Source organism: Rhizopus microsporus, assembly GCF_002708625.1.
Source record: "Rhizopus microsporus ATCC 52813 unplaced genomic scaffold scaffold_13, whole genome shotgun sequence".
In the NCBI taxonomy this organism is placed as follows: Eukaryota; Fungi; Mucoromycota; class Mucoromycetes; order Mucorales; family Rhizopodaceae; genus Rhizopus; species Rhizopus microsporus.
The window spans coordinates 342,903-354,600 of NW_019671928.1; the positions used below are offsets into that span (position 1 = coordinate 342,903).

An 11,698-nucleotide genomic window follows, 5' to 3' on the forward strand; every position below is an offset into this window, starting at 1 on the left:
CATGTCTTTGGAAAGTACAGGATATTATCGATGCGAGGAAAGAGAGAAAGATAATTGTAGAGCCAACTTCATTCGCTCTAGTCTCAGCTTTTGTCAGGATGTAGACCTGTTATGACCAATAGTGGAATTTCATTGAAAGGTATGGTAATATTGACAATTGCCCTAGTACTTGGAGATAAGGGTTAGGCACCATATAATTTAATTGTTCTATGATACTTTGAAGAGTCTGCTGTGCCAGCTATAGTTAGCCTACTCTGTTTATTCCAATTGACATATGACGCCCTCGTATACTGTCATTCGGATGAATTGTACAAGAAATGAATATTCTCCACAATAGAACGAAAGAAGAAAGAAAGACGTTAAGGATACTTGGTGCCCTATTGTTAACGGTGTGTAACATATAAATGTGCAAAGAAGATTTCTAAGAAAACGACAAGTCGAAATTCAAAAGGCGATAGCTAATTCTATAATCACGATCATCCGAGATGGTCAATGTATGTATACATTTGTCATAAAGGATGGGATTGCGTCGTTCAGAGGCTGAAATATATAAAAATAGAGTACTCTGCATCTTTCCCAGTCAATGTTTTACAACCTGCAATTGTTTTTGTCTCAATCGGGGCTGTGTTGTGTTGTACAACTTAATGTACCATGCAGATAAGCCCACACCTTGTGAGTAATAGCCTAATAAGTAGGCTATATTTCTAAAATTAAATTATTGTTCGTTTCCTGGAATTCACAAAATAGTTTTTTTGACTAAAATGGAAAAAAGCTTTTTTTTGTAGAAAATATAGGCTGAAAATGACAGTAAATGATTGACAAATAAAAAAAAAGTTTCCCCCTTACTGACGCACAAAAAAATAGAGTATAAAAAGGTACACTTGTTCTTTTTATTACCTTTCTTCTTTACTCCTTTTTTTTATCCCTAAAAAATACATAAAAGATGAAGACACTTTCATTGATTGTCCTTACTGTTTTCTCTACTTTATCTTTTGCCCAAAACACCACCTCTAGCACCAGCAGTACTTACCCACCTTCTGGTAAGGTGCCAACCCCCAAGCCCGAATGGCTTGAATTGATCAAGGGCGCCAACATTACCAATGCTCCCGTCCTTAAGAGCAATGGTGATAATGGACCTAGTACCAGTGGCGAAGATAAGTACTGTGACTGGGCCAAATCTGGATGTACCGGATCCAGTATTTACGATTGTCCAAAGGGTCAATGGGGGCTTACCTTTGATGATGGACCTTCTACTTTCTCACCTGTGCTCTATGACTTTTTGAAAACAACAAATCAGAAGGCAACCTTATTCATGATTGGCGCCAATGCCGCTCAATTCCCTGATCTCGTCAAGCGTGCCTATCAAGAAGGCCACGAAATTGCTATCCACACTTGGTCTCATCCCTACTTGACTACCTTAACTAACGAACAAGTCGTTGCTGAATTAAAATGGACTGAACAAGTCATCAAGGACATCATTGGAGTGTCCCCTAGACTTTTCAGACCTGTAAGAGAAACCATCTGTTATGGTATACGAAATAGTAATTCTTTTTTTTTATTAGCCTTATGGTGATATTGATAACCGTGTCAGAGATATTGGTACTGCCCTCGGTTTTGAATGTAAGTGCAGAAAGAATCGGGCTTCTTTTGTTAGCTTAATTTACCGTTTATTTTTATTATAGCTGTCATTTGGGACCATGATACTAATGACTGGATGGTAAGCAATCTTCAAATACTTTTTAAGCCAGTTGTTCATTTCTGTATATAGTTGGCTGAGCACGCTCCAGGTTTCAAGCAAGAATATATTGATGGTAACTTCTCACAATGGATTGCAGAAGCCAGCACTTCCCAAACAGGTGGTCTCTCATTAGAACATGATATCCAAAAGGTTACTATCGACATTGCTATCAAGAATTTGCCCGCTCTTCAAGTAAGATTGAACACTCTATTACCTGTATTGTATACTTATTCTTATATGTATAGAAAGCTTACAAGGTCGTCACTGTCGGTCAATGTGCTGGTGTTGCTTCCTACAAGGAATCTAATGCTACTGTACCTGTGAACACCACGTTAACTAATACCACTACCGCCACTAATGCTTCCGCCGCTGCTTCTTCTACCCAAATTGCCCTGACTTCTGTTGCCACACCTTCTCCTTCAGCTGCAAATAACGTAGCTGCAGCCAACGCCTCCACTTCCCCCAAGGCCAATGTTGCTGGCTCCTCGGCTTCTACTGTTACCATCTCTAGTGTATTAGTACTATTATCTGCCATCTCTACTCTCTATTTTGCTTAATTTATTTGTAATCTTTTCTTGTATTCAATATAATATAAACGTATTCTCCCCTCTCTTGTAATTTAGAATACTCGAAGGGGACGATCATCTCCTTATTAAAGGGGGAGATGTTCTTATAAACAATGAAAAGCTTTACCTTGCCCCTTATTTATGTTGTCCAATCGCGTGTGTGCGCGTGCAGGCGCGCAAACGCTCTTGTACAATGTTAGTAACTTTCTAATAATCTTTGTGTGCCATTAAGAGTGAAACAATGTTACAATTCTAGTAATCGGATGATGCAGCAATCGGAATTAGAATTTGAACTGCATTATAAATCCAATTGTTAGCGATACAAAAGATTGAAGACGTGGTACACCTTTTTTTAAAGTGTCGCGCTTTTAAAAGAGTGTTGCGCTTTTTTTTTTTAAAAAAAAATGTCGAAATGATACCATCCCTGAATTGCAACGCGAAAATCATAGTCTTCAAATGGGATACAAACAGAACCCATTCAAATGTGTAATTTTGGACAGTAGCACAGACCCAATTACATGTATTCTTTATGACCAGCCATTACCAAGAAGGAGCTATTTTTGCATGTCTCGGTGCTCCCTTCAAACCGAGTGGGCAGCTCGATCTAGAGGATTTAATTCAACGCAATATCCCCAAGGCTCTTGCAATGATGAAAATCCTGTCATCTGTTGGCGTGGATCCTTCCGGTTTCTCCAAGCCTCTTTGACCAGGTTTTACAAGTACGGCCTAGCTATCAATTGCTTCGCGGTCTCTCAACTCCACGCTCTAGAAGAAGTCCAGAATAATTGCATCAAGAAAATTTACGGTACTCAAGGCAAAGCGTCCACTAAAGTTATGCTCCATATGTCTAAGCTGTTCCCCATGTCGGAACGAGTCAGTATATTACAGGCACAGCTCCTCTTTGGCGTATTTGATGAGACAGCCATTATAATAACTCGAGTGTAATCTTACGGTAGAACATACATCCTACTTTACATTTCTCTATCGTATTTGATAAGAGTGGGGATAAGAGTACTGACAACAATAGCATAAGCATATATAATTGCACTGACGACATTAATGTAAATAACAGTCATAGATTATCTCTCCCTATAAAACACACACGCGTCTTATTTCAAGAATACTCCTTACTTCTTTTCAATAAGAATCTAACTCGCAAGTTGTCGACTTGATAGCCTTTTTACAATAACAAAGCTGAGTACAACAATGGAACTATTATACACTACCAAAAAAGCACGGCAACCATTCCTACAACTCCATCTCAGATGTCCCAAGCTGTTTCCTTCCTGCTCGTAGTGATGTCTTCACAAGTGTAGTTGTTATTTTTGTTATTTTTTTCGTACTTACCAGTTAATAGAGGGCCATTATACCTAACTTCAAAAAATTGGAAATTATATGTGAAGCCGGAGTACGGGGTTCTGTTGATTTCCTGGCGCCGCTGCTGGGAGGTGAAGCCAGCAATACGTTTTTCAGAAGTGATTCACTCTTGTCCTCACAAAGCAGCGAGGAATATACCAGCAGTGAACAAGACCCAATCAACAGTGAAAATAACTGGATAGAAGCAGGGCAACCATAAAGAGTCATGAAGCTGATTGATGACAACATTAAAGGGATAAGCTTCGATGATGTTTTAATTTGTGAAGACTGGGAGGATATTCTTTGTTTTAAAGAAACTGGTGTTTAAATTGTTTTTCTCTCGAATTATATGCTCTCGCTATATATTTTTTTTATCAAGATTACATATGAATATACCATTGTTGATATTTTTTATATATAAAAGCTTAAATTCAAAAATTGTCCTATTTGACCTCTCAAATGTTATCAGCATTCTTTACAATCTGGCATGGTTAAGATAGAGAGGACAAGATATATGAAAGAATGCATAGACTGTTATTCTGTTACTAATAAATCGGCAACACTGCCAATAAGCTTCATTGCGAGCTACTTTATAATAATAATCGTACAAGGATGAGGCTCTCGGTCTAAACTGACCAAAAAAATTCAAACGCTGAACCAAACTAAAGCAGACTATGGAAAACGAGCTTATTTCTTGATAGCACCTGACATGAGAAGAAGACGTTGACTTATACTCCTTATCAATACAGCGATAGAATTATGTTGTGCTTTTCTTTCTTTATTTAACAGAAAGATAGGTATCGCGATCTATGACCAAGCGTTTCTTTAAATCTACTCTAGTAGAACGTGTCCCTCATATTTCACAAAACAGCCAGATGAAGATAAGGAAATGGTTAGTGAGTCAACTACCATTTCTATAAAAAAAAATCAAAATAAATCAAAAGACAAGTTGAAGTGACAAAAGATTACCAAGACTCCAACAGCAGTAAATGTAACTGTTGGAGGTATGACTTCAGTGATGAGGAGGACTATTCTGAATTCAAACCTCATTCTAGAAGGAAACTTTATTCTTTAATACAGCAATAGGTGTAATCTAAAGAAGAGATTTTATTCCAGCAGGAGGCGACCAGTAAACAATCGACCGCACGTCCACTACGAGCAATATAAAGTTTTCATAGGCTTTTTCCAATAGTGGCTGTAATTGACTATGTTGAAACCAGCCATGCTGATCTATACCTTCTATATCTAATTGTTTAATATCAGGTGCATCTGTCTCATCGAGCATATCTCTTCTTAAACCTGCGTCAAGCTGAATAAATTGACGCAATCGTTCTGCTTCCCAACAGTTTATCTTTTTATGTCTGTTGAATGCTTCCAATGCCAAACTAGGCTGAGTTGTTGGTGCTATTGAGGATGAAGAAACGGCTGTGTCCCAGTCACAGATGGGGACCTCTCCCTTTTTGATGATATAAACAATGCCACGAATACGAAACTGGCTGACAGTTCCGTTCATATACCTGCCTTAAACATAAGCCTTTTGATTATATATACATGCTGTGTACGCGCATACCAATTAATTTCCACATTTGGGTTATTTTCTATCTCCTTCATCTTTTCAGTTCTCTTATCAGTGGTGATGACTAATAGGTCACTTGTCAACCCTGTTTCTTCTTTATGATGTTCAGCAACAAACCCTCGCATGACAACAGTGCGAACAGCGGGCGTATTGTCCAGTCTAACGGTAGCTAAGGATGCATAAGAAGCAGATAAACCTATTTTTTCTATATTTTGATTTAAAGTAGATTTCAAAAATGATTTCCAAGACATTAAAAAAAGGCAAAAAAAGAGAAACAATACCCCCAGCGCTAAAATGCGTGGTGTTTGTCATACAGAGCCATGATGAAAAAATATGCCCGAAGAAAAAAGTGAAGATTAACTGTTTGTTTTCACTCTATTACAGTTTACTCAACTTTTTCAAGTGAAAAAATATTATAAAGATTAAACTTAGCGTATATTGATAACATAAAAATATAATAAATTAAGAGGGTCAGCATTAACGACGAACAGTACCACTACGTCCAACTTGTTGATAAAGCTTATCCAATTCAGATTCCAGTTGCTTAATTTGTGCATGTTGCGTTTCCAAGTCTTTATTCAAACGATCTCTTTCAGTAATCAACTAATAAACAGTGAATACATTGTGATATCACTGCCTTTGCATCATCTTTTTACCTGCTGTTCCCATTCTCTGAATCGTGTTTCTTCAGTCTTGACTTTGGCAGTAAATGATCTTCGAAGCTCCTCTTCCTTTTCACGGAATTTAGGGTTTTCGGGTTTCTTTGTAACTCTTTTTATATGATTAAAACGATGAACCACCTGATACTATTCACTTACTTTGGTTCACCAAATTTACGAGTTGCCATTTGTTGCTGTCTGTAGTTCTCATAATGAACATCTTCAGTTGTTGTCATTAAATCCAACATATGCGTACGAATCAACAAGTTTCTCAGCTTTTTGAAGTCACAGTGCTCCTCATTTTCTACTTCGGCTACACCCCAACTGTATTCTCGACCTCTGACCTTTCGGCCATCCGCTGTTTGAACGATATTGGTAGAACCAATGATAGCATAAGGAAAGGCATCTGCAATGCTCTTATTACGTTTTGTCGTTTCTTCGTCTTCACTTTCAATAGGACAGCTATAGATTCTGATATGATTGGCTTCAATTGCTTGACGAACCTAGATGAACAGATTAGAATGTGATGTATGATGTATAAAAAGTATTACATTTTGCTTGAATTGGGCCAAATCCTTGGGTGTCAATGTATCTGCCTTTGCGATCACTGGGATCAGATTGACACGAGAACTGAGACGCTTCATGATTTCAATGTCCAATGGCTTTAAACTAAAATGTGGATCAATAGATCTTATGAAATCAACAATAACAGACTTTACCTATGTCCAGTAGGTCGAATGAAATAAAGACATGCATGAACACGCATATCAATCTTGCCTTGTCTCATTGGCTGCTGTTCCTGAAGCATAAAACTTTCATGCTGGTCATCAATAAATTCAATAATAGGAACCCAGCTTTCTCTGTTGTTCACATAATCACCAAATCCAGGCGTATCAATCACGGTCAACTTGACTCTAAACATCCTTTCCTCGAGTTCTACAGAGAATGAGTCTTTTTGTTTGATGTCTTGACTTTATATTTACCTGCTTTAGTTATCTCAATCTCGACTGTTCTATCCAATTGCTTTTCATGCCTTTTTTCATGCACTTTATGGTTTTTGATGGTTGTAGCAAAAAGCGTGTTGATAAACGTGGTTTTACCGAGTCCAGATTCACCTAAGACATAGCAATGAGCAACTAATAGCATTAGAAAGAGACAGAAAAAAAGCTTCTTACCACAGACCATCAAAGTAAAGTGAGCACCTTTCTTAGATATGATACGGTGCTTTTGGTTGGGTAAATGAGCAATACCAATACCAGATGAAGACACAGTTAGAGTAGACATGTTGAAGGTTTAACAGAAAAAAGACATCACTGGTCTCTGACTTTAAAGTTTGAGTTACAACAAGAAAAGAGTTGATGTGATTGGCTACAACTGTGTGTCCTGAATAAACTATTTTCATACACACATACACACTTTAGGAAGAAGACCCAGAGCCTCTTTCTTTATCTATTTATGGTAATCTATTCAGAATGAATGCTTTTGTATATGACGATAGATTGAGAAATCTTATGAACAAAGATGAAAATGAGAGCCGATTTGGAAGAGTATCCAAAGGATAGTGTTACCAGTTATGATCAAGAGTTACTTATGTAACCACTTGCTAAAAGCCACTTATGCTTCAACAACTAATTACACGATCTATGGTGACCGGTTTCCCTACCAGAAAGATGAACATTAACTAGACGCTAGCTCCACCAGGACATTCAACTCCTGTATTTCATTTACCGTCACCGTCTTGCCCACGTCTGGAATCCCTTTTCTTCTTGCCAACTGAAATGATGAAGTTAGGATTATTAATAAATATAGAGCTTTCCTTTACAATGTGGTCTGAAGCATCAAACTGACATGAAAAAACATACTCATCGATGAAAATACAATTGCTTTAGCAATCCATATCTGCTGCCATAAGACGGGTTACTCGGTTGAATCGTGCAGTGATGCTTTCTGGTGAATTTCTTTCTTTGAATGCAAAATGTGCTTACTTGATTGTCGAAGCATACTCATTAGTCGTAATGCCATGAAAAGCGGCTTTAGCGACTTTCAAGCTTATAAAATATCTACTAACAAACTCTTCCAAGCATAAAGATATTTACCGAGTATCTATTCTTCTGTTGCATCTCCAAATTGAAGATCAAAGGAAAATCATAGAACTTTTGAAATTGTACAAAAGAAGAATTCGTTCCCATCGTTACTTTATTTGCGTCATTTGATAAACTTGAAATAGACCAACACGTTTATTATCTTGAAAGCAAACAAATATGACACTGCACAAAATCAAAATAATACTCGCACGCAAGAAACGTTTCATAACGACAACAATGGCAAGATATCATCTATCAAAGCATAAATTTGGGCGCATGATATAAAGAGCCCCCCTAGTAAAAAAGGAGAGCTTAAAATGACAATGTAAGATCAGGCCAGCTGTTAGTGCAACCCATTGCACAGTATACAAAATAAACCATGACATTCTTCGGTTTGTGTTACAATTAAAAGTGGCCTTATGCGATTTCAGAAAAAGAGGTGAGATTTTATTATAAATACAAACAAAAGAAACAAGAATGAATAATGGCAATGACAGTAATGATGATTAGATGATATGTGTGTGTGTGTCTATGAGTTACTATGGTTACAGATGAATATGTATTATTTGCAAAGTGGGGCATCAGGAAGATCGGCGACGATAGCATTTCTTCTCCTTAGAGTATAAACAGGTAATTCGATAATTGTATCATCAAATAAGGTCAGTGTTGCTTTTGCTCTTGGACTTCTTTGTAGCCATTGAGCGATAGACGAAGAAGATAAATAGTCTCTGTTTGCTTCTTCTAATATCGTATCGCCATCTTGAATAGAATGAATATAAGCACAAGGGTGAATGTAAAGTTCAGACATTGAAAGTTAAGATAAAGTAATAAAAAAGAAGAATAAAAATGATCATTTTTATATTAAAACTTTAAGTCCCTTCTCTTTATTCCAAACAGGTTATTTTTTGGTGTCTTTTCTCACTTTTCCTTTACAAGTAAAATAGACGCGGATGTTATACCATTTATATCCTCTCGTACTCTTTGCCCACGGGATGTCACAGCCACGTGGATTGGTTAAAGCGCATGGCATTTTGATAAAAACAATAATAGGAAAACCACTAAGAATGAAAAAAAGCATGCCTTTTTTAAAAATAATATGAAAATGTTTAAAGACTTGTTTAACAAAAAATTTCACATTAAAGAAAATAAAGTTTGCATAAATGGTTACAAAGTTTATTCACCACACATCGGGGTTACTTTTTTGCCCTTTTCCTCTTTTTGGCTTCTGGAGATACAGTGTTTCGCGTTTAAAATACAAAAATTAGGAGGTAAAAATAAAAAATCCTAAGTCCATGTTCGAATCCGAATCCAATCTCGACAGTCCTTTTTAGTAGCTTTCTTGGCTGCTTCTTCAATCCTATCAGAAGCGATTTCATTTTTACCGAAGATGTTTTTTGTACGCTACCCTTAACCCTACTTGTTTTGTTTAATCTTCTAGTTCTTCTAAGTCTACTCGATCACATAAAAAGCCACCAAAAGGGAGGTGATGGTAAAATATAGTATTGCTCATAGTAAGTAGCAGTAAGCTATTTTAAATAACTATTAAATTTTTTTAAAAAAATCCCCCTCTCTTAAATAAAACTTATTTAATCGTTATTCTATAATTTTCGTGACAACTGGATTTTCACAGGGCTTTCTAATATACATGGTGATATCTTCACCTTTCTCATCTTCCACAATTCTTCTATACAGACTGCCCATTGCTCTTTTTATGATAACTTATTTGAAAGATATGAGTATATAAATCGTACATGATTGTTAGTTTAACCAATAACTGCCTTTAATTGATTTACCTTTTCAATTACAGCAGGTAAAGACAAAATACTATAGTTGACAAAAGGAGGACAGAGGATGTGGTATAAACTCTTCGAGCCGCGCTTTTTTATTTGAAAATATATAAAATAAACAAAAAAAGTGTAGACGATCTCTTTTAACCCTTTTCCAAGCTAAGCATTCTATTTTTTCTTTTTTTTTTTTGGTATAAAGGATGGGCAAGTTAAAGATACATAAAAAAATCTTTCATACCATCTAGGTTGGGTGACCACATCTTCTGCTCCCCTTTCGTCAACTATAGTATTGCTTGACGTGCCTAATCCAGTTCCAGTTGACTTCAGTCGGACTTCGGATATGGTATGATTTTCAGTACAAAAAGAAAAAATGGTATTGTATTTAAATTTTGAAAATAGATTTAAACAAAGTAGAAAGCACGATGAGACTGTGTGTATCTTTATTCGGAATAAATTGAAGAGAAAAAGAGATAATAGCACAATCTATAATTATACATTAAGAAGCTGAGGTATTTAAACTGAATTGGCTATATTTGATTAGGGTGTAACAGATCATATAGTAGCATTAGGTTCAACTCTAGATGTTATATTTAAGCACTGAATGGTAACGTGGGTACTACAAATGGAATCGGTAATCTTCTTGCTGTCAGCGTACTGGTGAGGTGATTTGTAGTAGAACTGTTCGGATGTGTTGGCAAACAGACTCCAATTGGCATGCTTCTTTACCTTATCTATCTCATTACCTACTTCGGCAGCCTTCTTGCTGCTTGCTGAATGTATTGAATGTGGGCCATATACTTTCGTATCTATCCCTGCAGCTTGCATGTGTCTCTTGACAATACTCGCTACTGAAATTGAATGAGTGAGCAAAGTTTTCTAGGTTCCATCAAGTATGCCAGGAATAACGAATGATCCTCAAGGAGCTCGTGACGAAGGTATTCGGCCTTGGTTATAAATAGCCATGTCGTTCTTACTGGGCGCATACAATTGTCAACGCTATACGTTCCATCCCATTACAATCCCGCCGACGCTCCGTCTCGTCAGCTCACGTTTCAGAACGAATGGACCTTGCCAGAGAAGGCTTTCCTCCGGCTGGACCGCTTGTGGGGTTCTCACCACCTAGGCCTATTCGCCACACATAAGAACGCCAAGATTCCGCGAGTCTTTGTGTCATGGACATACCATCCGCAAGCTCTATGGACTAATGCCTTTTCGTGGAATTGGACCGCTTTCTCCGGACGACTATACCTTGTCCCTCCATGGAACATGATACTACTCATCTTGCAGCCGTTGGCCAGCAACCTCAGCCAGCGACACTCATCAGGCCCAACCGGCCGTCCGCTTTGTGGTTTCCACTGGCTCTTCAATTGGCGCATCAACCCCTCTGATCCTCCTTCAAGAGGATCTGGTAAACGACACCGATCAGCATCTTCTTAGAAAGAACTCCAGTTGGAGTATGTTAGCGTAGAACATCTCGCCAAACGCTTGAAACACTCTCCTTTGTCATCGTCCGCTTTAGCCATCATTTCTTCCACAGCATCCTCTACCCGACGACAGTACCACTTTAGGCAACAGAACTACGCTACGTGGTGCTCTGCACGTCAACTCAACTATCGGGGCCCTTCCCCGCAACAAATTATCAACTATTTAGCAGACCTTCACACCACTCACGACCTCAAGCTGTTGCGAATACTTAAGGATTATAGCAATAAACATAGAACAATTAGAGCCATGTTAAGCATAACCTGAGATTCAATGCATTAATCCCAATTCAGGGCCGCATAGCCTTGATTAGATTTTATTGTATTCAATTGTACACTTCTTTGGCACATAATAACTGATGTAGCCAATAAGAACATACTACCTGTTACTGCGCACTGGATAAATAATATTTGCTTGACAAACGTTGCTAGGTTATGGTGTGATTTGATT

General features: G+C 37.6%; 4 protein-coding genes across 4 annotated transcripts; 2 read left to right on the plus strand and 2 right to left on the minus strand.

The window, feature by feature from the left end:
• Positions 1-914: 914 nt before the first annotated feature.
• On the plus strand, positions 915-2,529 carry RHIMIDRAFT_259379 (glycoside hydrolase/deacetylase). The gene is made up of 5 exons (XM_023611402.1): positions 915-1,507; positions 1,563-1,620; positions 1,683-1,717; positions 1,769-1,930; positions 1,984-2,529. The coding sequence occupies exons 1-5, from the start codon at positions 944-946 to the stop codon at positions 2,293-2,295; spliced, it is 1,131 nt and encodes a 376-aa protein (XP_023464338.1). The 5' UTR covers positions 915-943; the 3' UTR covers positions 2,296-2,529.
• Positions 2,530-2,686: 157 nt separating this feature from the next.
• Positions 2,687-3,880, plus strand: RHIMIDRAFT_293424 (uncharacterized protein; the record flags this gene model as incomplete). The annotated part of the gene is made up of 3 exons (XM_023613984.1): positions 2,687-3,245; positions 3,539-3,614; positions 3,662-3,880. Exons 1-3 carry the CDS (start codon positions 2,761-2,763, stop codon positions 3,878-3,880), a joined length of 780 nt encoding a protein of 259 aa, XP_023464339.1. The 5' UTR covers positions 2,687-2,760.
• An 873-nt stretch (positions 3,881-4,753) lies between these two features.
• RHIMIDRAFT_239454 (uncharacterized protein) lies at positions 4,754-5,487 on the minus strand (the record flags this gene model as incomplete). The annotated part of the gene is made up of 2 exons (XM_023609177.1): positions 4,754-5,177; positions 5,231-5,487. 2 exons carry the CDS (start codon positions 5,485-5,487, stop codon positions 4,754-4,756), a joined length of 681 nt encoding a protein of 226 aa, XP_023464340.1.
• Positions 5,488-5,713: 226 nt separating this feature from the next.
• On the minus strand, positions 5,714-7,179 carry RHIMIDRAFT_285499 (putative septin; the record flags this gene model as incomplete). The annotated part of the gene is made up of 7 exons (XM_023613287.1): positions 5,714-5,839; positions 5,893-6,007; positions 6,055-6,398; positions 6,447-6,564; positions 6,615-6,831; positions 6,879-7,010; positions 7,071-7,179. 7 exons carry the CDS (start codon positions 7,177-7,179, stop codon positions 5,714-5,716), a joined length of 1,161 nt encoding a protein of 386 aa, XP_023464341.1.
• Positions 7,180-11,698: the final 4,519 nt, after the last annotated feature.